This window comes from Agelaius phoeniceus, chromosome 11 (genome assembly GCF_051311805.1).
Source record: "Agelaius phoeniceus isolate bAgePho1 chromosome 11, bAgePho1.hap1, whole genome shotgun sequence".
Classification (NCBI taxonomy): Eukaryota; Metazoa; Chordata; class Aves; order Passeriformes; family Icteridae; genus Agelaius; species Agelaius phoeniceus.
The window spans coordinates 8107137-8133904 of NC_135275.1; the positions used below are offsets into that span (position 1 = coordinate 8107137).

The following is a 26768-nucleotide window of genomic DNA, read 5'->3' on the forward strand; positions in this document are numbered from 1 at the left end:
GACACAGATGGGCACTGAGACCTTCACCCTACAGAGCAATCTCTTCCATTTCAATCAAATCACATTTGCATAAAATACAGAACAAAACTGGGAGAATCAGCTGGCTTTTTCATAGTGCTCTGCATGCATAGATGGAGCATTGCACAGAGCTTGGGCAGTTTTCCATTTAGAAAGGCTTTAGCGTTGTAAAACACATAGAGAACTCCAGACACTACAGTAATCAGAAGGAAAAAGCTACATTATATCTGGGCTACATGATGGTTAAATAATAAGAATCCCTGGAATTTCCAATTTGCAGCACTAGATCTCATGTTGACTTTCAGAAGTTAGGCATGTTACTACCCTGTTTTCAAAGAAAAAGTCTTGGCAAAGATCATAACCTCATCAACAGCCATCAACCATAAAATGTCTTGTCCTGTTCTACCCAGTAACTCAGAATGCTCCCTAAAGAGATTTGCCCTCTGTAACTTTTCAGAGTGCACAGTCACTGAGAGAGAGGGAAATAATTTATGGAGGTGAGGAAGAGTGGCCAGCAAGATAACCAAAGAAAATGAGGCAGCAAAACATCAGGCAGCACTTACTCAGAGATCCAGTCAAAACCAGAATGGCTCCTTTGAGAGATGTATCTCATGTTGTGCTAACATGGAAATCTTTGGAGAAAAATCCTACCATGTCATTTGGACTCTGGGCATTTATCTTGATGCCATGCTACAGCTCTATTTTCTGCTTCTTAGAGCCATCTTTTCACTTGTATTCCTTAACAGGTGCCAAAGTCAGTTCTCTGGCAGCACTGATTGCTTTACACATTTAAATATTTTGCTAAAACATGTCACCATTACATGGTGATGACAGGGAAAACAGAGGAAAGGGATGTTTTAAAAAGAGAGAGAGAAAAACTTCAGAAGTGATTGAAAACTGAGGCTGATTAGAGATCAACCAGTCTGAGTTCCAGCTTTTATCCTGTGTCCAGGGGTACCAGAGAACACAGAGCTCCAGCTGCCAGCATTGTATGAACTCTTTGATAAATGCTGATAAACTGCAAGAAGTTAATCTCTGAGGAGTGGGAGACCCACAACCCACACATGGTTGATTACTTACCTTGATGTTTCTGACGTGTGTTAGCAAAAAGTCTGAGGATGCAAAGGTAGGAATCAATACTAAAATACAAAGCAATAGATTATTTTCCATTTTGGAAAAAAAGTGAGGTTCCAAGTGGAATGATAGGCATAAATATATAAAGCTTTGTTTACCTAGTGTTAATAAATAACCCAATGACAGAAGTGGGATTAAGCATTAAGCATTTGGAAAAAATCAGGCGCTGAATTTTGAATTAGTATAATCTACAGAATACTGTTAGAAAATCTCTTAAAGAATTTACGGAATATTTCAGCAGTGTCTCTTCTATAGTATAGCTCCAAACAGAAATTCACCACCATTTCCGTACTGGCAACTGAGATTAATCTCCACCCCAGACACACTTTTTTCCCAAATGAAAACTGTCATCTTTCTGATACTTCCTTAAAGGCTTTCCCTAGCTCAAATTTACTGTGGCCGTAACAGAGCTTGCAGTCTGTGAAAGCCATTTAAGCTCCATTTCAAAAGCACCCCTGTAATCCTCCGTATCACTCAGGTACCCGATTTAGGTACCGTTATTTGACATGTATCCTGTCTAACCTAGACACTTCCCATTCCATGGATTCCTATTCATCTTGGTGGCTGAAACCAGGTCCGAGCTCCCAGGTCTTGCACCTTGCATGCTGACCGTGCTGCCGGGCGTTTTCCTGTGTTTGTTACCTTGACACTGTCAATTCTCTCTTAAACTATTTAGCTGGTTCATTTCACCCGATAATGAAAGACAGACTTCGAGGACTGGGGTTTACATGCTCAGTGATAACGAAACATTTTATTTTCTGTTTTTCCTGCAGCCAGCGTTACGACTGCAGATGCTCAGCCACGGGAGAGCTCCAGGAGGAGCTCTGAGGATTTTTTAATCAATTCTCCACCCCATCCAAAGGGACCAGACGGGACGGGACGGGACGGCTCTGTGGAGCTGCTGCGCCCTGCCAGGGCTCATGACAGGTGGGGTGTTTTGGCACAGCTGTGGCGGCTGTCCTTGGCCCGGGCTCGGCACAGGGATGTCCCGGAGCAGCACACCGGGGCCACGTCTCACACGGGCCGAGGCGGGGACAGCGCTGTCCCGGGGCCGCGGCGAGGCTCGCCCCGCTGCCTCAGCCGCGCTGCCCGCTCTCAACATGGCCGCCGCGCCCGCTTCCAAAATGGCCGCCGCGGCGTCGCGCCCGCGCCGGGCAGCTGCGCGCCGGGCGCTGTATGGCCGCGGCCGCCCCGGGCATCTCTATGGCAGCGGGCGCTGCCCGGGCCCGGCGGCGGGAGGATGCCCCTGGCTGCCTACTGCTTCCTGCGGGCCGTGGGCAAGGGCAGCTACGGGGAGGTGAGCCTGGCGCGGCACCTCCAGGACCGCAAGCAGGTAGCGAGGGGCTGGGCCGCGGGGCAGGGGCACGGCGGCGGGCGCGGCTCGGCCTGAGGGCAATGCCCGGGCTGGGCTGGGCGTCTCTGGTTCGGCTGTGACCCGCACCCAGCTGAGGCCCGGCTTTGGCTGCTGGTCCTGACCCACCCTGGGCACGACCAGGGACATGGCATCGTGTCGGGGTGCAGGTGTGACTACGGTCTGGTGTCAGAGTGGGGCTGTGACAATCACCAGGTGTCGGGGTGTATTTGTGACCATCATCTGGTGTCAGGGTGGGGCTGTGACCGTCACCAGGTGTTGGGGTGTGGCTGCAGCCACCCGAGCTGCTGTTTCTGTTCTCTTCCCTTGTCTAAAAGAACTTTTAATAAAGGTGTGGAGAAGACTCTTCGCGGGAAGGTTTTGGTTGTGTCAAAGTAGAAGCACAAGCATTTTGTTGGAAAACTGGAATAATCTGTCTAGTCTGGCCAAAGCAGAGGTGTTCGATAGGGAATGCGAGAGGACAAAGAAGTGGGGACGGAGAACATTGGGAGAGCAGTGCCACAGGAACCTGCTGTGTGAGTTTATGGCCGGGATTTTACTGGAGATGCTGGAGAAGGACTGTTCCCAGCAGGGAGCAGAGGTGTGTCCTTCCCGGATGGGAGCCCTCGTTCCCTGCCTGGAATCCCGAGGTGAATCCCTGTGACCCTGGCGTGGGTAGCAGTGAGGCAGGACTTGTTCCCTCCAGACCATCACCACGTGCACAGTCCAATGTCCTCAAAGAGTTTCTAACCCCACCTCATCCTAAAAGTAAACAGTGCATGGAGGTCACTCGGATACAGGTCCTTGGATTTCATTGAGGTATTGCTGGTCATCTACACTAGCAAGAGCCTTGCTTCCTGTTTGGAGTTGCATGATAAATATTTGGAGTGCTTTACTGTGTTTTATCTTTTGCCAGCTTTTACAAACTTTCTTCTCTAGCACGATGATAAGGATTTTTTTGTTCTGGCTTTAGCACAGTGCCACATTTTCTGTGAAAGAAATTGTGTCTTATTTAAGCATATTTGCTATTAACTGAATGCTGGATTTTTGTGGAGAAGGTCAAGTAGCTTTAAGTGGTTAAAACAAAACTAAATGGAATTCATACACAATTTGGTATCAAATAAGGTGGAAGAGCATTACAATAGATTTCAGCAGAGAATCTTGCCAGGAAAACATGCTCATTAAACTAAATATAATCGATGCCAAATTTAAAATAAGGCTAATATATGTGCTTTTTGCATTTTGGTGTGTATTTTGCTTTTTCCATTTTGGTGTGTATTTTCTAAAAGCTGCTGATATAAGCTTAAACGATTTCCATGCCCAAAGTTGTTCACTTGTCACACAGACCCCAGTAGTTGCAGCATTTCTATTTCATTTGAAGTTAGGTGATGCTGTAACAAATACACACTCCTGGAAGCTTTGCAGCATCACAGCTTCTATCAGCAACACAAAGTCACGAGGTGCTGTGGGTTTCCTGGGTAATTGGTTCCCTTGGTATATAGGGGCATTTCCTCAGCACTGATTAAATGTGCTGGGCTAAATAATAGGTGCAGCCTGGAGAGCAGACACTGAAGCATCTCTGAGAATGCTAAAATTCAGCAAGTAAAAATATTTTACAAGTTTTGATTTACAACCTCTCCAATAAGAGTAGGTTCAAGTGTAACCATGACATGATTGTTCTGTGGAAAGCTGATGCCCTAAAGTTATGTCCTACAAAATTTTCATCAGGATTAGGGCCAGGTTAGACCTAAATATTGGTGTTGTGGGTGATGAAAGTGTTCTATGGATTTTATTGTCTCATCTTCAGCTTCATGAATGTTTTTGCTGAAGCCTGAAATTCCTTAGAATTACATTAAATATAGTACATATTAAGGAAGTAGATAACAACTTTTGTATGTAACTTTGAGAAATTCTTGACCTATCTTAATGAAGAATAAAATAAATTTAGGAATGAGCATAAGACATTTTGTCTTTTCAGATTACTTTCATCATTTGTTTGCACCTGACTGCATACTTTATATATATTTAAGTTTACTATTGATGTGGCCTTTTTGAGAGTAACTGTGGTGCACAAACAGATACTTCAGGCTTAAAAGATGAGTGACAGCCACACATTTAAAGTGAGAGTGGGGAGAAAAAGAGAAATGTGAACATTAGTCAGAAGAAAGCAAAACACCACAAAATTCCTGAGCAGAGTTGTATTCAGGTGGATGAATGAACACACCTGTTCCATTTTTCTGGTGTAAGGGTAGAAGAGAAGAAGTTCTGCATAACTTTCATCCAAACTGCAGCCTCTGTGTAGATGAATCAGTGGATATTTCAAATACTGCATTCTGGGGAGTTCCCTAGGGCTTCTGCAGAGTCACGTTCATCTCTTACCATACACCTTGCCTTGTCTTTTACAGTATGTCATCAAAAAGTTAAACCTTAGAAGTGCTTCGAGCCGTGAGAGGAGAGCAGCAGAGCAGGAGGCACAGCTGCTGTCCCAGCTGAGACACCCCAACATTGTCACCTACAGAGAGTCCTGGCAGGGAGACGATGGCCACCTCTACATTGTGATGGGCTTCTGCGAGGGAGGAGACCTCTACCACAAGCTCAAGGAGCAGAAGGGAAAACTCTTGCCTGAGAATCGGGTGGTGGAGTGGTTTGTGCAGATTGCCATGGCACTGCAGGTACAATGGAGTGGAATTTTGTCTCTGTCAGATATAAACTTCATTTGACTTCTTATGTATTTAAAAATTCCGGCTAAGCTGCAGCCTTTGGATTTCTGTTTGGCTGGGTTAGCATCTAATTACAGTGGTTATTAGTACATTAAAAATGGATCATTGCAGTCAAATCAACTATTTTAAGTAAGAAATTGATGACATATTTTATGTCCACAGCTCTGTAGCACAGTAGACAGTGGTTGCCTTTGGGGTGTTTGCAACTCTTGTCTGATATGCTTCTCTGGTTTGAAAGTTTACATTAAATTTACAAAATGTAGGGTTTTTTGGGGAAAAAAACCCGCATATTCTTTCAGAAGAATTTTGTTTTCAGTCTTTTTATTGCTGTTTTTAATGGTAAATTTAGACTACTAATGCATCATTTCTATTAAGCCTTATCCTACTGTTTTAAATTTGTAATTGAGGGTTATGAAACTTTAAAGCAATTCTTACAGCAGTAAACACCAGACATAGATATTAACATTAAAGAATAAGAAATTGGACCAAAAATTCTATCTTAAAAGCTGGTTGTTGTGGTCAAAAATACACTAATTATGGGTACTGCTTGTTGTTTATTATGACTAATTTTCTTCCCTGTTTACACAAAGCTCACATTCTAATTTCCTCTGAAATGTTTTTGGACTAAGATTGTCAAGAAATGAAAGCAGCAGAAAGTGAGTTACAGTCTTAACTTTACATTTTAATTTCTCCTTTTCTGCTGATTTATAAGGGCCATGCAGGGAGATTTGGTTAAAGCAGTGCCAAATTTTGGGCCCCTGCCTGTATCGGTCACTTTTAATGTTATTTCACCAATACTGTCTTAGCAGGTCACTCCTGACCTTGAGAGGGATTTCTGTGTTTCTTCCACTTTTGTGTTTTCTTTCTTTGACTTCTGTAATGAGATTTTACAGTTAGGAGTTGATTAACCTTATTTCTATGATTTTTCTCCCCCCTAGTATTTGCATGAAAAGCACATTCTGCACAGAGATCTTAAAACGCAGAATATTTTCCTGACACGAACAAATATAATCAAAGTGGGAGACCTGGGAATAGCCAGGGTGTTGGAAAACCAGTATGACATGGCCAGCACTCTCATAGGCACCCCGTACTACATGAGCCCTGAGCTCTTTTCCAACAAACCCTACAACTACAAGGTACAGTATGACAATGTCATTGCTATTTTCTTAGGAACCTAATTACTTTATTTTTTCTGAGATCATTACAGTCTTACTTGTACATTTTGGTTTCTTATTGCTTCTAAGTCTTTTTAATCTTCCCAAAGACCAAACAGAAAAAACAGGAGAGAGATTTGTAGGAACATTTGTTTCTGGAGCTGTGTTTAGGAATTCAGAGCACGTGCTAAGTTATCCCAACCAAGGTGTTCAGCAGGCTGCCTGTACCTCTCACAGCTGGAGAGACAGAATGGGAACAGAAATATCAGCCTGTGTTAGAGAGATGCACTTTCTGAATTTATTGTATACCAGACAGGAAGATTTACACTCAAAAGTTGTATTAGAAATAACAGCAGCATTAAAAAAAAAAAAAAGGAAATTTTAATGAGAGGAATAAGCAGTGTTATTGTGAATTTAAAATATAACAGAACAAAGCAAACATGTTCAGCTCTTGCTGTAAACACACCATAAATAGGGGTGTCTGTAATGAGCAAGAACTGAGGGGAAACCTCTTCCAATGAAAAAATCAAGATTTTTCATTTACAGTTAGGACAGATATTGTACTAAAAAAGGAAACAAGCAACATTTCCCCCAAAGATGGCTAATTTCTACCCTTCCTTTTGGAAAAAATTTGGGATATTTTTAAGGAAATAGTTGACTTGATCAAAATTAAAAATAGAAGAGTGAGACTGAAGCCAGAAGTTTGCAAGGTATTTTGGGCCTAATTAGCTCAGTGCCATTAAAAGCCTGTTTCAAAGCAGGTAACTAAGTCCAAAGATAAAACTTGTACAATTAATAAGAAGTTCCCAAACATTTTCTCTTCCCCTTTTTTCAGTCTGATGTCTGGGCCTTGGGCTGCTGTGTTTATGAGATGGCCACACTGAAACACGCCTTCAATGCCAAGGACATGAACTCCTTAGCTTATCGAATTATTGAAGGGAAGGTAAAAACTCCTGAAATTTTATGTGGGCTTGGATTTCCTATCTAGAAATTGAGATGATCTTTTCTAATCAGAAATATTGCATGGAGTTAAAAATACTTGCATGTAATATACACCATCATATGTAAGACTCTTGTTTTGTTGTGGTGGATGATGTGATACCAAAAGAGTTATTCCTTTGTAGGTATGGCTAGAGTTTCTTGTTACCTCTTCATTTAAGGAATATACTGAGTAATTTTCAGAGTTCTGAGATGACTTTCTTAATTTGCTTCTGGTTTTGTATAAACATTGCATAAAAATTAAATTACTGTGTGATGGCATTTTACTGTTATGTAAGATTAGATTATTTAAGTGTCTTCTTGCTTTGGCACACAATGAAGTGAAGGTGGATTTATTTTCTAGAAATTTTTAAGCCTATTTACAGAACTTTTACTGCTCATATGAATAAAATTAGGAGAGCTTCTTAGCCACACACTTGGAATTTCAATATTTTGTTTAACATTAGGCAATTGGGTAACTTTCAGCATTTGGACAATAAGTCTATTTTTTATACATATTTTTTATGTAGCTGATCATAATGATCACACACGAACGTTCTAGAAGTAGCCCCTGCTGATGAATATATTCAATAATATCAGGCTTCCCTTTCCTTTCACAGCTGCCACCCATGCCAAAGGATTACAGCCCACAGCTGGTAGAAATAATACAAACCATGCTCAGTAAAAAACCTGAGGAGAGACCGAGTGTGAAAAGCATCCTGCGACAGCCGTACATCAAACAACAGATTGCTCTGTTTCTGGAAGCCACAAAGGCGTAAGGCATTTTCATTTGAGTGATTGTGTGCAAAACATTCATGCTATTGTTGTCTTTTTTTTACAACTTTTCCTGGGTTTTGTAGCAGGATGAAGTAAGTTTTGTTATGTGCAAAACATATGAACAAAACAGATGAACATCAGTTTCTTTGAATTCTTTGAGAAATATGAGGGAATTACAGTGGAAAATATTTTCTTTCTGCAAATGCAGAATAAAACTCTGTAGTGCTAAAAAATACAGAATTGGTAGAAAACACACCCATTTCCATATGGTTCTTGAGGCCATTTATCATCTGTGGGTTGAAAAACCAATTTCCTTTTGATATACACTGATATAATTATTTTTCTTTGTCAGGTTTAGTCAGTTATTTTACAGCTTCCAGACAGAACTGACCTTGGTGCTCTGCAGAACAGGTGTATATTGCTGGCAGAGTCTGAATTGGGTTTTTAAGATTCTTTTTTTGGAATTGAAAATGAGGTTGTTGTGCACAACCTATTGAAAAATCCCAGTATCTGATACTCTAGGTATGAAAGCTCTTTAGTGGAGTGGATTTTTTTTTAATTAGTATAATCAAAAGAAATATTTTAAATCCTTGTTGATAGTGAATGAATGACCAACTTTCATTTTCTTCACAGGAAAGCTGCTAGAAACCATAAGAAAGCAGTGGATTCTAAACCTAAAGACCCTTGTTCTGTCACCTCAGCAAAGAATGAATCTCACAGCAGGAATGTTACACACCAAAACCACTCCTCTGAGCAAGCCAGAAAATACAAAGTTGTAAGATATGGGGATTTTTACCTTAAAAAAAAGCCAACAAAACCCAAATCCTTCTTGCTTTTTCTAGATAAAAACCTCAGTTTTATAACAAGTGCCTTGAGCATCCCTGAGAACATTAGATCTGAATCCCAGCAATGTGTAAAATTCATATTAGTGAAGGAAATGTTTTTAGATAAGAGTGGAAGTAATTAAACACCTGTGAAGCTAATTGCAAGATCTGTAAGATGTTGTAAACAACCCCTGGTTTTATGTGAGTTACTCTTGGAGTATTTGGGATCAAATAATTTTTCAAATACTTCATGACAAATGGTAATAGTATTTTTGCAATCAAAAATGTATTTAAAAACTAATTATAGTCACAACCAAAATTCTTTATTGTTGAAATTCTTTCCAGCGGTTACAACAAACCTTTTGTAATAGTTAATCTTGTGCATGTTTTTTGTTTTCTGTAATAAGTCTGTTGTTCTGGATTTGAGCTTTCAGTGTTTAAATACTGAGTGTATGTGGTGGAGCACATCCTAAAAACTCTTGGTGCTGCTTCCTCCTTTAGGGAAGAGCCAAGTGAGTACAACTTTGGTCTCATGGTCCTGGTGAAAAGTAGGTGTATTCCATGTGCATAAACCAGTACCTGAAATTGGTCATTTGCAAATCTGTATCTCTTTAAAAATGTGGATTTTGACTTTTTTGAGGCTCCTAATCGGTTATTGATCATAATTTCCTTTCAGTTTATATGCTCTGGTATGTTCTTGATTCTCCTTAGTGCTTAGAGAATTCTTTCATATGTGTATAAAATGCAAAGGATGACTTTTTTGTTTTTCTTTTAATCCTAGGATGAAGAAGATTTTATCAGCAAATGTAAAGCCAGCAAATTTTATCCCTCAGAGAAACCAGCTGTTGAGTTGGAAAGGAAACCAAGCAAAAATGATCTGAACAGCTTGGGAGACTCCATAGCTACAGTCAGTGGAGTGAACATTGATGTCCCCCTGTCTGAAAGGATGAAGCAGGGAAGTGACAAGGGTGGCAGTGAGAGGATTCCAGAGAATAATAAAGCAAAGCATTTACATGTTCCAGGCCATTCTAAAATAACATCTAATAACCCACCAATTCAGGAAGATGGACAACAGCAAAGAGCAAAACAAGCTTTTAAAGCTGAAAGTGTTGAATCAAAGCCATCTTCTGTTGATTCTGTAGAAGATGAGGATGACACTTTGAAACTCCTGCAGCCTGTATCAAAAGACCAAAAGCAAATTGACCTGGTAATGCATTTATGCTTATTTGAAGTGGATTCAGTGGCCAGCTCTTACAATTTAGAGAGCTGCTGCACATGTTTTTCTGTCAAAGTAGGATGTTACTGATGCAATTAGTGAGATTCTTAAGTGGTTAGGAGCCTTGGGTTCAGATTTGCAAAGGCAATATGGTAAAGTAGTTTTGGGATTGTATCTATCTAGATGATTGGCATTCTGTTTTTACAGGGAAAAAATTTGCATTCCCAGCTATGAACAGAGAGAGTAAGAATAGTTTTGTAACTTTTGTTCTGTGTTGTAAATAGGCCTGAATAATCCTGATTTGGATCAGGGGGCTAATTGGTGGTGATTGTCTTTTCACTGCATTTTGGTCTACCATGAGATTTTTAATGAGAAATCATTATTTGTTGTAGAGCTTGGATTCCACTGAAAAGCTGCTAGCACCCTTTGTTCCTGTTGTAATTCAAGTAAGTGACCTTCTTTGAAGGTTTAGTAGCTAAAGATGCTGGTACAGCAGGTATTTTATCTCTCAAGTAAGAATTTTATTGTGGTTGTACCTGTGCTATGTTAAGGTAGTTGCAGTCCAAATAGTAAAGGGGCCTGTTTTGATTTTTTTAAGTGTGTTTGTGTAAATCTGGAAGTGACAGGTCTGCATTTTTTTAAAAATGCTTTTACTTATTAGGATGATGTCAGTCGTGGAGCTTCAGGAGATGCTCAGGGAAAAATGACCTTCCACAAGCAGCCTCACAGCAGTGTCAGTGAACCCTCTCTCCCATGGCAGCAGCAGCAGAAGAGAGAGCTTGCTGAAGGCTGTTCAGAGAAGGTGCAGATACTTGAAAAATACTTCTCCTCTCTCCTTTAAGACTCCTGTGTTTTTCCTCTTTAAACGTGGGACCTATTTTCTAAAAAAGGGTGGGTGTTTTAATGCTGTTCTTGTTTCATGTGTGTCTGTATAACTTCAGTGCTCACAAATGCAGATCACTGAAGGTGACTGTTAGAAGCAGCCTGAGTAAATCTTTGAAAATCCCCAGCACCTTTCAGGGATGAGCTGGCTGTGCCAGATGGGCTGTGCCTTTACTGGGTTGCAGTGTTTCCTAGGAAATTCCATCAGGACTTCTGACTGTTTGTGACTACGAGTCAGTACCTTTGTGGATAAGGCTATTTGTGGTGGGTAGTGCTTAGTAGTGCTTTAGAACAGATGTGTAATGGCTGCCCTGAGCTTCTGAGTGCAAACTGTAAGAAGAAAATCTTGGCATGCACACAGGATTGAGTTCCTGTAGTTCCTCCACACTGAGCAGGGAGGTTTCTTTGGGGAAAGGCACAAGGCTAAAGAAGACGGTGATTGGTCACTGATAACCTGGTTTTCCCTTTGGGTTTTGCTGTTTGGGGGTGGGGACAGTTGTTGTAAAGGCATTGGCTGAAAAATGGTCTGGGAGGAGGGGGATAAGATGTAGGGATGGAAAGAAGGGAAGCAGATGTAGGCAGAGATGGGGAGAGGGAAGGATCAAGCTAGGAGATGTGAAGAGGTTACAATAGGATTCAAAATCTCTGGCATCCAGCTTTACCATGCAGGAATGTCTTCTAGATTGCAGTGTGCTTAAACTTTTAATAAAAATATATATAAATTCTTGCTTGCTTCTCTGTCAAGTTCAGAGCAGTTTCTCCTCGGCCTCTACCTGTTCCTTCTGATGTGACCCCAAAGACAGCCCAGAGGGGTGCAGAGCACCCTGAGCCTGCAGATAGTGCCAAACTCAGCCAAGCAGCCATTCCAAAGGTTAGTGATGAAAACTGTCTGCTGGTTTTTGTCTCCTTTCTTCTGAGCAGTTTGTTCCATGTGTGTGTGCACAGTGAGTAAAGAAATGTTTGGTAGCTTCCTCCTCATGGAAGCCCTGCTCAGTGTGGGATGAGCCTTGCTGAGCCTTGGAGGTCAGAAGCCCTTTTTCTAGAGTTCAAATTGGTCTCAATTGAAGACAGTTTTGTAATAAATAATTAAGCATTAAATAGTTGCTCCCTCTCCTTGAACCCTTGAAAAGGATTTTTTGCTTAATAGGTGATTAGGAAACAAAAGCTATGATGGTGATTGCAAATTAAGATCAAATTAACTTCCTTTGAAGGAGCGGCCCTTGTCAGCAAGAGAACGGAGGAGGCTGAAACAGTCTCGGGAGATGCTTCCCTCTGGTAATTTTTATGTTTATATGTTAACAGTTTATGTATAAGTAGGCTAATTACTTTTTTCTGAAGATATTATAACTTCTTGTCTGTTCTTCACTGCCATCCTCAGAACGATGCACTAAGGAGCTAGTTCTGTGTTAAATAAAAAGTTCTGTTAACATGTCTGTATTTTTCTGCTTTTTAGTTATGTTCAGTTCTGTTCTGTGTTGACAACTTGCCTTTGAAAAGTATATAAAATGTAGAATATTCACTTTCAAACAGGAGCTTCAATGTTTTCTATTGGCAAAATACCTACCTCCCTGCCTGCCTTCTGCTAGGTGATAGATTTTTTTCTGGCACGAACATGAAACTAATTCAGAATACACACAGCTTAGTTGTAAATATTGTCAAAATGTCCTCCTTCCAGTGGTTCCAGTGAGACAGTCATTAAATGGTGCAGCAGTTGAAGCAAAGTCACGTGTGGAAAATTGTGTTAAAGTTCCCCAGTCCTCATCAGATCCCAGTATTTCTCAGGTAAACTTTGTCAAAAGTATTTCTTCCATGTAGGAACAGTAATATATGCCATATTTCTGAATTACTTACAATTATTAGAATTCTTGTTATTTATTCCCTCTTCCCTTAGAGAAAGAGAGAAGCCCATTGCCTGTCTGATGATGAGCTGAGCTCTTCCACAAGCTCTACAGACAAGTCTGATGGTGATTCCAAGGAGAAGTAAGGATTTTGTTTAATACTGTGCAAGAATTTTCACTGCTATACTGGACCTTGACTTGGAGTGGAAAGAAAAGGCTTTCACACTTTATCTATGCATAGTGAGTGATTGCAGTATGTGATGCATAGAGGAAAACAGCCCCACTGAATTATTGTCTCTCTGTGACTGTACACTTTCCATGCTGACCTGGGCTGTGGGGTTGTGTATGGTGGTTTTGTGAACTGCAGCTTCCCAGGAAAACAATCTTCCAGCACCAAAGGACATCTGCTGTCAGGATGCATTAAAAGCACAAGTTAAAAGGTGCCAATGTGCATCCTTTCCACTGTAAATGAGGCTGAATTTATCTCTGATTTTTGTCAGTGTAAGCAGCTTTCAAAAGATGCAATTTGTTGCATTACCAGAGTCAGCAGTAGCCAGTAGGATTGTGGGGTTTTTGCTGGGCTCTGAGCCTTTGTTAAATGAAATAGTACTGATTTTGCTATTGATAAAACTGCACCACAACTAGGAATACTTATTAGGACCTGAATAAACTCACTGAAAGCTCTTGGAATGCGGGGTGGAAGTTGCATTATGATGGTGACTGAATTATTTATTCCTTCTCTCCTAGGAAAAGTATGAATGAAATGAATGACTTGGTGCAGCTGATGACATGGACACTGAAAATGGACTCCAAGGAGAACTCTGAGTGCTGTGTAACCTCCACCCCAGCCCCAGAGTTTAAACTTCATAGAAAGTATCGAGATACTTTGATTTTGCATGGAAAATCACCTGATGAATCAGAGGAATTAAAAATGGAAGAGATTCCTGCAGGTCTGTTGCTCTGGGATTGTGTGGTAATACTTAAGAGTCGTCCTGTATTCTTCTGCAGAATATGAAAATTGTCTGTACTGAAAGTAATTACTACTGCACTGATTTTTTTCATTGTATTTTATTTTTAATAGATATGTCATTGGTCCCTTACAAGATTAGGAGAATGGTTGAAATTTTGAGATCTGATGTGGTGCAAGGATTGGGAGTGAAACTTCTTGAGAAAGTGTACAGAATCATGGAAGAAGATGATGAAGCAAAAAGAGAGGTGAATGTCTTCCATAATAAAATAGTTTAATTTCTTTATAAACCTAGATAAATGAGCAGGCTCTTTATCCTATTGAGATAGGGTAAACCTTATTCCAGAAGATCTTTATGTAGTCATGGGCAGGCAAGGACCTAACTATATTGTAATTTTCATGCCTAAGTTTGATTCTAGATGTAGACTATGTTCAACTCCAACTTGTTCAGAAACCATCAGAGCTTTAGAACAGTACCATGGGGAAGGTGTGAGGGATGTAAATAATTTTATTCTGTTAATGTTTGCCTTCACATTACTTTTCTTATGCCCCTTATGTCCAAAATAAGAAATAATTTAACATCAATCCCTAATGGAGGTGAATAAGGAATACCTTCAGTTCCTTTGATTCAAAACTTGTTTACACGTACCCAGGCAGTATTTGATTTGTAACCTGTGAAGATCTTACATTTTAAATTTTTGGGTGAGATTTGAAAGTCTCTTGCTTTTAGACAACAGTGTTCATTTTTCTTCTCTCTCATCTGCATTGCCAAGCTTCACATGCTTCTTTGAGCTGAGTGCTTTGGTATTTTTCTGTTAATATTTTGGTAGCATCTGCTTCTTTTCAATGCCAGTAAATGTTGTGGGTTTTGTTGTGTGTGTGTTGTAAACAGCTGCAGTTGCGGGAGCACATGGGAGACAAGTACGTCACTTACAGTGCAAAGGCTCGGCACCTCAAATTCCTTGAAGAAAATGTGAAGCTCTGACCAGAATCTTTTCCTTGGACAAAAGAACTGTTTTCTAGCTCCTTTGATAGACTGGACCAGCTTACAAAGCATGTTCATCCACTGATCTCCTTTGCTGGAATAAGGAGGTGAACTTGCAGGGAATATTAAGAATTCATAGTAATATTTTTCATGTTAAAATGTGAACCAGGCTATCACTTTCTCAGAAGAGAAACTTCTGAGTTGCTCTTTAGTTTAGTTTAGTTCTTTTCTCTTAAAACGTTGCTTTCCATAGGGGTCAATACCAAGCTTTATATACTAAGGAGTGTCAAAAAAGATTATGTTCTGGTTTGAATTTGTCATAGCAAAAGGTTTTTGGTATGGTCTCATACTAAATACAGTAACAAAATCTCTGCCAAGGCTCTGATGTGATAAACTATAATCTATTACATCAGATAGTTGTGAAAATTTAGCATGAAGAAACAATTACTAATTTTTGTGGAACTCAAGGTCCTCAGTTTATGTCAATTGCCAAGTTCAAGTGCTGAAGGGGGCGGCTGTACTGCTTGTAAGGAGAGACTTTGCTCTTGTATTTTGTTGCTGAGGCAGTCACCAAGTGGGGGAAAGCATTTGGTAGCTGGATAAAGTAAGTCTGAAAATGTTTGAAAGGAATGCAGCCATGGTTACCATGGTTCCAGTTGGAGAAATCCCTTTGCCTTACAAATACTAATTCCTTTTAGGAATGAAAGTGCCCAAGACCAGAATCTCTTAGGGAAAAGATAAAACACTTCTTTTTTTTTTTTTAATCCAGAGTGTCTCACTACAGCCCTCAGGCATTGTTGTGTACCATACCTACAGGAAAAGCACATGTTTTTTAAATAATAAAGAAGTCAAATGGAATTGAATTTTTAAAATAAATAAACCTGTCTCTTTTCCTGCCTGTAGCTGAAATACTGTAACCTCCAGCAGCTGTGAGGGAGCTTACTGACATGAGCCATACCTATGGATCCTGCTCACACACTACAAGCTCAAGTTACAATGTTTCAAGAGCAATTCTTACTTGTTCTTCCCAGGGAAATTTATTTTAAACAAAAACTGGCTCTCTGTATCCTCCTATCCTAGAACAGTTATTCTCAGAACTGTGGGGTATGTACCATTTCACAGTATTTGTTACAACCTGGCACTACTGACAACTTGCTTTACACACAGTTAGAAACATTTCAGTAGAAGTTCAGCTGTTTATTAATCTTTTAGGCTATGGCAACAGCTTAACTAGTATTCATTTTATTCACTGTGTTCCTTTTTAGTGAAATACTCAAGATATGACCTCCAGTAGCCTTCTGAAGTTAATCCCCCCCATTCCTGTGTTCCCAGTGACTCCCCTGAACCTCCAGACCCAATTTCCAGCCTTCATGCTCCCTGCAGAGTTTGGTTGTACTCATGGATGGATACAAAGTACTAAGAAAAAACCCAAATGCTAAACCAAGAAGTATTTCTCAATGGAAATTAACTGAACAAAACTTAACAAAGTAACAGCCTGGAAAGCATCATTTTTAGCTTTTAGAATGTCTCTTTGGCTTCCTGTCTGCTGCCTTCTTCTCTTCCGTGCCCGACTCCTGGACCGGCAGCCACTTGAGGGGATTGCGGCGGTACATGGGCCATGGAGGGAGCGTCAGCTGAGGGCAGAGGAGGCAGTCACAACAGGGACACTGAGTGCTAGGGGCTCTTCTGCACAGCTCCTTAGGAAAATCTTCACCCCTAACTCATTATCTATTAGTCCTTAAAAAACTCTTACAATTTCATATACATTATATTGCAAAGTCATGCTTAAGTTTGTGACTAAAGCACCCCAGGGTGTTGCAAGGAGGAGGACAGCACCCACCCTGAGGAAAAAAGGACTCCTGAGGTGACACCAGCATTCCCAGCACCTCCCACGTGCACTGAGACCCTCCCCTTATGTGGCATCACAGGTAAGTAACTCTGGGATGTTTAAGTAAGTAAGGAGCAGATGGATGATGATGATGTTACAGAATTACAGGGGCTTTTCAAAACAGTGGAGTGTGTGTGTGTCTTCAGTAGTGATTGGTCAAATTGTGCTCTATCTGAATTCTTGAGAGGTGTCAGAACCACAAGTAAAACTGGATTGGTTTTACTGTTATTTACTATTTTACTATTGGGAATGCCCCATAGGAATGGGACACCTCTCATGTATAGATAAGTAATTACTCCTGAAATTCCATTCTGCCTCCCTGTCTCCTCAGGCAGCAGGGGACAGCTGCAGAATTGTCATGACAAGCTGCTACTGCACAGAAAACCTTCCTGTCCTTTCTGTTACTAATGCTGTCAGCTGGAATTACTCTAACTTTTAATTGAAATGAAAAATGAACTCAAAAGTGGCATTAAATTGCAAAAATTCTGCTAGCGTTTCAACAAAAGCACTTAATGGGCTGCAAAGCGTTTTATGCCGATCAAAGAAAGCACAAATATGTATTAATAAATCTGAATTGCATAGCAAACATTAGTCTGTGCTTACAGCCCCTCAGTTTAGCAATTATTCCTGATTAAACAGTGCATGTATCTTTTTGTTTGGGGAAAAAACATTCTTACCAAACATGATAAAGCAAATCCAGCCATAACTATGTAGACAGTCCATCCAAACTGTTCAGTGATGTATCCATAGATGAAACCAATTACCTGGAAAAACAAACATTTTAAAAAAATCAAACTTTAAATGAAAGAGAACATTTCCCATGACATGACTAAGATGCAGGGGGTGGATTTAGGTAGGAAAATACAGGTTTTACAAAAGCATGTACATCTTTCAAACCTTTTTAAAAGTGCAGGCCAGCAATGAAAGTAAAAGATGGGAAGTAGAAAAGTTTTAATCCATGACAGTCTCTCTGACTTTGTTTAAAGTTTTTAGTGACTCCAAACAATAAAAATATTTACAAAATCAGAAAATAAAAATAGTCCTTTATGTTTTCACCCACAGCTCTACTATACTTACTGCAGAGACAAGAATGATTCCTTGAAAAATCTGTTCTGCTAATTTTTGGCCCTTGTAGTCCTGTGGAAAGAGACACTTTTTAGTCAGTTATTCAAAACACAAACCTGCCCACTTAACTCTTTCAGGTTAGATCCTACAGTCTACCTGACCATGGGTTCTCAGCGTTTTTGTTCAACTTTCAAACCAGATTGGAATAATTTTTCTTACAGTGGCTGAAAACACCTCCTCTGCGGGCTTGACCACCACATCACCTAGAAACAGAAGCAAGCACTGTCTGATCAGGGTAAGTAATGCAAGTTCAAAATATCATTGTAGTCACCTTAACATCACTAAGTAAAGCTGTATCACCACAGAAGAGGGCACGGTGTGTGTGGCACCTGTGTTCTGGAGAGGGCTGACAGATCAGTGTCTCCAGAGTGGGTGCCAACAGGATGGTGCACATTCTCTTCAGTGGTGCCCAGCACCAGGATGAGGAGCAATGGCCATAAACTAAAACACACCAAGTTCTACCTCAACAGAAGGAAGAATTTTATGTTGAGGATGGCAGAGCACTGGGACAGGCTGCCTAGAGAGGTCTTGGAGACATTCCAAATCCACCTGGATTCATTCCTGCTCCAGCTGACCCTGCCTTGGAGGGTTGGACTGGATGATCTCCAGTGGTTCTTTCCAAGTCCAGCTAATCTATGTTTGCCTGACGTTAGAAAACTCTGGGAGCACACGCTGCCTTCTGTCCTACAGCAGAGGCAGGAAAGCACAGAGGGGTTTCCCTTACACAGACAGCTTCCTTTTACAGCGTGACGGTCCCAACTCGCAGGTCAAAACCCGAATTACAGGGATTCATCCTGCACCCCCCTAGCCGTGCCTCGTACACGGGTGTCGCGCAGGGGACACTGAGACCCGCCCCCGGCCGTGTGGCCGGTGCCCCGGTGCCGAGGCCCGAGCGGGCCCTACCATCTGCGTGGGGATGGAGCGGAACACGCTCAGCATGGCGGCGGCGCTTCTCCGGCGTCTTCCCGTTCCTCTTGGCAGCCGTCTCCGCGCTCCCGAGTAGGGCCCTGCTGCTCGCGGGGCGCGGCGCGGCCTCTCCGCTGCTACCGGCGCTCGTCGCGGCGGGGCGGAAGACGGCTGCTGAGCTGGCCGGAAACACGCCCCGTCCGCCCCGCCCAGAGCCCCGTCGGCCGGGGGTGCCGCCCCCAGCCCCGGCCATCGCCTCCGCGCCGCCGCCGCCGCTCCGGGGCTGCTCCGCTCCCGCTCCCCCCAGCCCGCCAGGACGCATCTCCTCGGCAACGGCGGCTTCGCCCCGCAGGACCCCGGCGGAGGCGCCCTCCGTGGCAGGTGCGAGGCGCCGCGGAGCCGCCTGTCGGAAACCCGCACTGACTCGGCGGCTCGCGGGCCGCCCCCCCGCCCCAGCCTCGGGCTCGTCTCGCGGAGCCGCCGGGCGCCGCCGCGGCCCCGGTATCGCGGCGGGGTGGGCGCGGCGCGGGTTGGGCGCCTGGCGGCGGTCAGGCACCTGGGCGGGCACCCGCGGGCCGCGCGCTGCCGCGGTGGCGGTGCGGGCGGACGGTCCGTGAGGGGCCGGGGCGGTGTGGGAGAGCCGGGCACGGGCCCGCCGGCCGGAGCGGGGCTGTGCCCGCAGAGCAGCCCGGGGAGCGCTGTGTGCGCTGCAGGCAGCCGGCGGAGCGGCGCGGTGTGGGTTTTATTGTGGTCCGTGACCATCCCTGTGCAGGGACTTTCTGTCGCTGTCCCCAGCCCGGCTGCCGCGTGTCGCTGAGGCGCCGGCCGTGTCCGTGCCCGTGTCCGTGCCCGCCTCAGCCCCGGCGCTGGGACTCGCCCAGCGGGACGTGGCGTTGTGCTCCCAGGCAAAGCTCCGTGTCCCGCCCCGTGCCAGCAGTGCGGTGGTGCTCAGAGGGCTCAGGGCAGGGATTTTTTGGGCTCCCCTGGTGTGTCTGCAGCAGCGGGAAGAAGATGGTTCTGATACATGTAACAGTCACAGCACAGTCTGAGGTGTTTTAATTTAGGCATTTCGCAAGCCTCTCGCCGTTTCTGCAGTTTTGCGTGTTGTTAAGGAGCTTTCTGTGTGTCGTTTGGCAGCTCCTTCACACACCAGGATACACAGCTCTTGTTCTGACTTCACCTCAACCCTTAAGTAATGAGCAAGCATGTTTAAGTTTCTTACCAAAATTGCATTGGTGTTGTGTTTCTACCCCCTTCTATGACATGATGGTACTGCCTTCTTTCCCACTTTTTTCTCCCAGTTCGGATAGTTAAATAAATAGGTGCAACAGTAAAGAAAACATACCTAATTTTCCAGATCTTTCAGGTCAGTTTTGACTGGCAGAAGGAGTTTGGCCTTTTCTGTCAGTGGAGTGGCAAGATCTACATGTCTCCTTTTCATCTCTGAGACCTTCTTTAGATAGGTGATTGTACTGAGGGGGTCCCTAACACAAGAAGGACATGGACCTGTTAGAGTCCCTTCCAGTGCCTAAAGGGGCTGGCCAGGGACTTTGGACAAGGGCATGGATGACAGGACAAGGAGGAATGGCTTCCAACTGACAGAGGGCAGGTTTAAATGAGGTATTGAGGAGAAATTCTTCCCTGTGAGGGTGGTGTGGCCCTGGCACAGGCTGCCCAGAGAAGCTGGGATGATGTCTGTGCCCGTGGCAGGGGTTGGAACAAGGTGATCTTGAAGGTTCCTGCCAACCCAACCTGTGATTCTGTGGTTGTAGTTAGGAACTTCCTGAGACCATGCTCACTTTTTAAAATGTGACTTAAGAGTTTTATGTATGTCATAAAACTGACAGAGGGAAACACTCACTGCCTTGGACACTGAAGCTGTTGTGACACTCCTGGTGATAGTGTGCTGTGCCTCATGGAAGAGTGCACTGACAGTGACTGCTGTATTTTTTTCTTGCAGATTTGCAGGAACCTTATGCTAATAAAATAAGAATAGAAAAATGACGTTAAGGAAAGGTGTGTATATATGTGCTTGTCTGATTTTTTATTTTATCTTTTGTATCTGAGTTTCTCAGTTGTTCTCTGGTTATATTGATAAAGATTTTTCTTCTTAATTTTCAGTGAACATTTCCATCCTTATAGTGGCTGTTGTCATATTTTTGCTAGTTATTCATCATAACTTCCTAAGCCTCAGTGACTTCTTGAGACGGGAATTGTCAGGTATGTTGGGTTTTGTTTTAATTTAAATATATATATATATGTATATTTAAGATTTGGTGGGAAAACACCTGCTCTGGCCAGACAGAACCTACCACGTGGTTTAGGTGAATGGGAGGGGAAAGTTAATGAGGTTATAGGTGTGGCAGAGGGGACCAAAGGCAAGTGCAGACTACTGCAGCTCAGCCTTTTAATACCTTGTGCTGTGTGTGAATATGTGTGGTTAAATGTCTGCAGCTTTCTGTAAATGTGGTGTTATTCTATTCATTAGCATCTCAGATTCTCAAAAGCTGATGCTCTGAGTGTTTGATCCTGGCTCACTGTAATCCACACCTCAGCTCGGACATCCAAGTGTTTAGCAGAAAAATTGAAGCGTTGGGAATTTTAGTGTGGTAATAATAATAATATATAATAATAAAAACAAGTATGTTGTTTTCACTCCCACAGATCCAAGTCCCTTAGGACTTCAGCCTATAGATTTCATTCCTGCAGCTCCCCAGAGGCTGGCAGATGAGTGGAATGACAAGGAGATTCCTGTGGTCATTGCAGCCTCGGATGAGAGGCTGGGAGGTGCAATTGCAGCCATGAACAGCATTTACCAGAACACCAGAGCCAACGTGGTTTTCCATATTGTTACTTTGAATGATACTGTGGATCACTTGAGGTAATGATGTTTTCACTGGATTCCCACAGCATGGTGAACTCTGTATTTCTGAGAGGGGAGCAAGCTGCCTTTCCCTGGAGCTGCACTCCCCTAACTCCCAGTCCCAGCAGCTTTTTGACAGGGCTGCTGTGGGAGTCCCACCCCTCCTCCTGGGCAGGTTTCAGGGATGGAAAAGAAACATCTTTTCCAATGGGCTTATATCCAACCAGTGAGGAGTTTGTTGGTGGAAGGGTTGTAAAAGGTACTTCTACTTTTCATCTAAGCAATTCAAATGCTGGCAATCACATTTCTACATTTTTATAGATTGCTCTTTGATTCTGTTATTCTAATCCCCTTCTGTCCACACTGATGGTTTTGGGAAGGGCCTGTGCTAACAGGAGTGTGTATTTCTGATAAAGTAAGAAGTGACCCCGTACCTTTCACATGTCCCAGGTGTGCAGGTGCTGACCCTGGACTTGCCCCTGTGGCCACACAGGACAGCACTGATGTCAGCATCAACTACAACCCAGATGTGTTTGTTGGGCAGGGAAGTGAGTGGCACCTCCAGATCTGTGTCACTGTTAGCTGGGTCTCCTGCTTTTCCCTTGTTTTTGTCTCATTAACAAGATCTGTGCCTCTCTCCTGCTTGCAGGATGTGGCTGAGGAGCCCTCCTCTGAAAAACATGAGGTACCGAATTCTGGATTTTGACCCTCGTGTCTTAGAAGGCAAAGTACAAGTGGATCCCCAAAAGGCAGACACGTTCAAACCAGTGAGGATGATGCTGATTACTTTTTGCAATTAGTAGTTAATAACAATATATTTTGATGTTGGCTTTTGAACCCGGCTGAAGATTAAAATCAAATCTTTCTGCATAGAAGCAATCTTTCATAATAAAATTCCTAAATTTCAGTAGAATTAAATATCTAGATAGTGAGAGATGGATTTGAATATCTACATATGCATGCCTAGGATCATTTCTTGCTGCTAGCCACAGTGAAACACTGCAGCTGGCATGTCAAGCATGCCAACACCTCAGAGATGCAGATCTATGTGGAGAAATAAGAAATTCTTATATAGACCATTTTTAAAGTTAGTTTATCAATGCATATATTCATGGTAAACCAGGAATTGATGGAACTTATTATTTTAAATTGTAGGATATTGCTGCCTGTTTTACTTCCTCTGTAGAAGTTGTCTTGGACATTAATGCCATAGATAAGTGCCAAAAAAATCAGTCAATTTCACATTTATTTGGAATTTTTTTTATTTAATTGTCCACTTCTCTTGCTTTGCTGTTCTCACAGTTAACATTTGCAAGATTCTACTTGCCCAGCTTTGTACCTCATGCAGAGAAGGTCATCTATGTGGATGATGATGTAATAGTGCAAGGTATGGGACCTTTGTTAGCTGCCACTGGCCTTATGCTGAGGTCAGTATCTTATCTCCCACAGAACCCAAACATTTCTGTAAAAACTTTGTAAATATGAGTGAATTGAGTTAAACTGAGTAGTTTTATCTGCTGTAACAATGGACTGAACAAAGCCTAACGTGGCACTTAGTCAGGATTGCTTTTGATTTTCCTGTGCTTGCTTCCATTTTCCAGATGATATTGTTGAACTTTACAACACCCCATTGAAACCTGGACATGCAGCTGCATTTTCAGATGACTGTGACTCAACCAGTAGTAAAGTTGCTGTCCGTGGAGCAGGCAATCAGGTTAGTTTTAGTCTTGTTCAGTGATAACAATACTGTAGATCTCAGACTTTTGGGAATGCTCCAAATGCTGAAACCTAAACCTAAATCTAAATGTGACTTTCCCTGCCCAAACCAGTTTTACAAATGGGACCTGCAGTTTCTGTTCAGGCACAATAAATTACCTGGAATTTTTGCTGTGCTTTACAATGAGAGCAATTCTCGTTATGGAACAGTGGGAGGTCTGAGAACACTGAAGGGACAATTTTTAATTTCTGCATGTATAAAAAGTACTTTATCTGAGACTGGTACCATATTAATAATATGGTATTATTAAGACCATGCAGCATTCCTTAAAATATGTAGTCCATATAATCATATTTTTAAAATGTTACACTTCTTAAGCTTTCTTTCTCTCATTTTAAAGGAAGGGATATTTAATAGAACAACTTCAACTTACACCTGTCTGCTCTGAGTTGTGCAGAATTTTTCTTTAGGGATTTCCCATATATTTTAAGCTAATTTTTACTCTCTTTTTTTTCCCCCCAGTATAATTACATTGGGTTTTTAGATTACAAAAAAGAAACCATCCGAAAGCTTGCCATGAAAGCCAACACTTGCTCTTTCAATCCTGGAGTTTTTGTTGCCAATCTGACTGAATGGAAATTACAGAACATCACTAAACAGCTGGAGAAGTGGATGGCACTTAATGTGGTGTAAGTACCCCAGGCTAGGGGTGCCAGCAGCTCAGGGTTCTGCTGGTGGCATTTCCCTCTTGAATGGAAGGCTCTGTGTGTGTATCTCTGCTGCAAGTGAAAAATCAACTGATCAGCATCTTCTCAACTTGCAGAGAGGAGCTCTACAGTAAGACTCTGGCTGGCAGCATCACAACACCTCCCCTGCTAATTGTGTTTTACAAGCAGCATTCCAGTATTGATCCCATGTGGAATGTCCGACATCTTGGTACGTAGGAAGCGTTTGTGATGCTGCTCCCCCAGGGTGTTTTTCCAGGGCTGTAGCTGGACATCTTGTTCATGATGTAGCAAAGTGGGCTTTTATTTCCCCATTCTGTCCTTTGTTCTTTAGGAAAAACAGCTTTGCAATTCTGTCTTGGGGCTTGTGGGCCTGAGTCTTTCTCAAACTGCTGGGGGTTAGTTCTTGAACTGACTTACTCAAAATCCTTTTAATTTTCCACAAATATATTGTATCTGATGTGATCCAAGGTGTTTCTTCCAAAACTTTAGAGAAGGGCAGATATTCATGTCTGTTCTACTGGTGAAACCCCAGTGCTGGGAGAGCTTTTTCAGGTTATGTTTCTGATGAACAATACATAGGCTGCTGAATTCATCTGGGTGTTAATTGGATTTTAAAGAACTTGGAAGTTAAGGCAATGTAGGAAAATAGACGCAGATCAAAGTGACATTTAGTTGCACCTGATTGTTTTTCACTTTGCTCTTACTTCTGCTTCCCCTATTACCTCCTTTTCCCATAAATGATAAGATTTCCTTTGTTAAATCCTTTGTTTTGAAGTTAACGTTTTGCACGTTGCTGTTTTGGTTGCCTTTTTTTCAAACACTAATGCTTCTCTTTCAATTGAAGGGTCTAGTGCTGGGAAAAGGTACTCTCCTCAGTTTGTGGAAGCTGCCAAGCTGCTCCATTGGAATGGACATTTCAAACCCTGGGGAAGAACAGCTTCCTATGCTGAAGTCTGGGAGAAGTGGTATGTCCCTGACCCTGCAGGCAAGTTCAACCTGATCCGCAGACACTCGGAGGCCTATGAAGCAAAGTAGAGTCCATTTGAATAAATGATGACATTTTCTCAGGAACTTCTGGAGCCAAGTAGAATATTTTTCTTTAAGCCAACCTGTATTACAGAGCCAACCCTGCCTTCTGGAGCACAAGGTGATGCACTTGTTCAGCTGCAGTTCTGAAATGCACAGGTCCAAAGGAGGCTCCTGTCACCTGTGTGACACAGGATGCTACTCCAGCAGCACTACAGAAAACAAGGGAAGATCTCCACAAATGAGCACTTTTTTGTCATTTCAGTTGTGTTCTCCTGCTCCTTACTACAGGTCTTCTAGCGGGGGATCATTTTTGTCAATTACAGAAACAAAGTTTCTAAGAACAAGATAGAAATTCAGCTGGTGCTTGCACCAGCAAATCTTGCACAGCAATGTACTGTAATTAAGAGCTGCCTGGGTTTTGTTTTGTTGTTTGTTTTGTTTTGTTATCCTGTGAAATAATTCCCTCAACAACCCTTCCTTGCATGAAATCTCCACCCAACCATTTCTCTTTTAAGTCTTTCTTACAGAATTCTGCAAAATTGAATCCTTTTTGAAAGATTAATCCTTTGAGTATTATTTCACTATGCAAAATGGTTTTAACTGCCAGTGAACACTAAACCAATTTTTTTTTGGAAAGTGGTGGATGAAACTTTGTTTAAAAATAAAGCTAATTGTAACATGCTGACTCCAGCCTCAGGTAAATGGCACTCTAATTCCAGTCTTGATACAGGAAGTGTTTCCTTTGTGCAAAGTAGCAAGTGATTAAAGCCAAAGTCAATTCTCTGGTCTTTGTGAAAGCAATCGAATTCTAAAATAGTACAAACTACTTATTTTGGGGACCAGACTGTATTAATTACAGATTAACTTTGTTATTGTTGAGTCCCTCATAGTTCTCTCAAGTCAGCTACACTGCTATAGTTTTTCCTGTTGTGCTTTTCCCCATCTGGGAACTCATCAGATGAGATGCCTGTGACCTCTGCAGCCAGCTGCCCATCACCTGTGCTAAGGTAAGTTGGTGTTTTTTATAGTTGTATTGTTGGGTGATAGTTATTATTACCTGATGTATCCCAGCAGCCGCTGTGCCAACTACTCCATTTAACAGAGGTTTGCACTCAGGCTTGTGAAGAGCCCTCAGTGGAGCATGTTCAGAAAAAAGGCTTTGTGTTCATCACAGCTGAGTCTGCCTGGTCTGAAACACAGGGCAGCAGAGGTAAAGGACTCCTTCTTGACTGTGAATATGGTTTTAGGTCTGCTTTAAAAGGATTTTAAACTGCTGCTCTCATTGCAGTCACTGCCTGTAGTTCTGTTTCTGTCATGGATACCCCGATCTGGTTTGTTACCTCTTGCTTCTTTTACTGGGTTTTGATGAACCATTAGAACAAGAACCATTCTTGTCCTTGAAGCAGTAAGGAGTAATTAAGTAAACTCACTTAACAACTTTGAAAGATTTTACTTTGATTAGCTGACAATGCAATCAGCTGAGCAAGCTGGGTTTTAGCAGGCTTAAAGGAACTGCCTGTTTGTGTATGCACTTGACATCTTTTTAAGCTGCCCATGAGAATCTGTGGCTTAGCAGACATTGAGGGAAAACACACCGATGTATCAAAGAACACAGAAATCATACTTTTCAGTTAATAGGAAGAAAACAGATGCACAGGAGATGTTTTG

At 42.3% G+C, this 26768-nt stretch overlaps 4 protein-coding genes across 6 annotated transcripts in view; 2 read left to right on the forward strand and 2 right to left on the reverse strand.

Moving 5' to 3' along the window:
* The window catches only part of LOC129124737 (inter-alpha-trypsin inhibitor heavy chain H3-like), a 20924-nt gene extending 18670 nt beyond the window's left edge, over positions 1–2254 (reverse strand). The window contains exon 1 of the mRNA XM_077184786.1: positions 2024–2254. Coding sequence (XP_077040901.1) covers positions 2024–2254 — 231 coding nt within the window. The remainder of the gene's footprint in view (positions 1–2023) is intronic.
* On the forward strand, positions 1943–15740 carry NEK4 (NIMA related kinase 4). 2 transcript variants are annotated; one of them, XM_077184458.1, is made up of 16 exons: positions 1943–2079; positions 4909–5175; positions 6162–6359; positions 7213–7320; positions 7976–8130; positions 8766–8907; positions 9738–10163; positions 10565–10618; positions 10834–10974; positions 11800–11925; positions 12266–12329; positions 12730–12836; positions 12946–13034; positions 13640–13842; positions 13974–14107; positions 14752–15740. In XM_077184458.1, the coding sequence occupies exons 2-16, from the start codon at positions 5062–5064 to the stop codon at positions 14842–14844; spliced, it is 2154 nt and encodes a 717-aa protein (XP_077040573.1). In that variant the 5' UTR covers positions 1943–2079; positions 4909–5061; the 3' UTR covers positions 14845–15740. The 2 variants fall into 2 exon arrangements, with proteins under 2 accessions (XP_077040573.1, XP_054495804.2); XM_054639829.2 differs by lacking the exon at positions 1943–2079 and adding an exon at positions 2251–2485.
* Positions 14350–19085, reverse strand: SPCS1 (signal peptidase complex subunit 1). 2 transcript variants are annotated; one of them, XM_054639823.2, is made up of 5 exons: positions 18761–19085; positions 18017–18060; positions 17810–17869; positions 17410–17496; positions 14350–16478 (listed from the first exon to the last, which is right to left on the reverse strand). In XM_054639823.2, exons 1-5 carry the CDS (start codon positions 19083–19085, stop codon positions 16356–16358), a joined length of 639 nt encoding a protein of 212 aa, XP_054495798.1. In that variant the 3' UTR covers positions 14350–16355. The 2 variants fall into 2 exon arrangements, with proteins under 2 accessions (XP_054495798.1, XP_054495799.1); XM_054639824.2 differs by lacking the exon at positions 18017–18060 and having other exon boundaries at positions 18761–18948.
* GLT8D1 (glycosyltransferase 8 domain containing 1) lies at positions 19001–25785 on the forward strand. The gene is made up of 10 exons (XM_054639822.2): positions 19001–19144; positions 20724–20779; positions 20885–20983; positions 21428–21644; positions 22276–22393; positions 22929–23013; positions 23228–23340; positions 23866–24032; positions 24167–24279; positions 24916–25785. Exons 2-10 carry the CDS (start codon positions 20764–20766, stop codon positions 25104–25106), a joined length of 1119 nt encoding a protein of 372 aa, XP_054495797.1. The 5' UTR covers positions 19001–19144; positions 20724–20763; the 3' UTR covers positions 25107–25785.
* Positions 25786–26768: the final 983 nt, after the last annotated feature.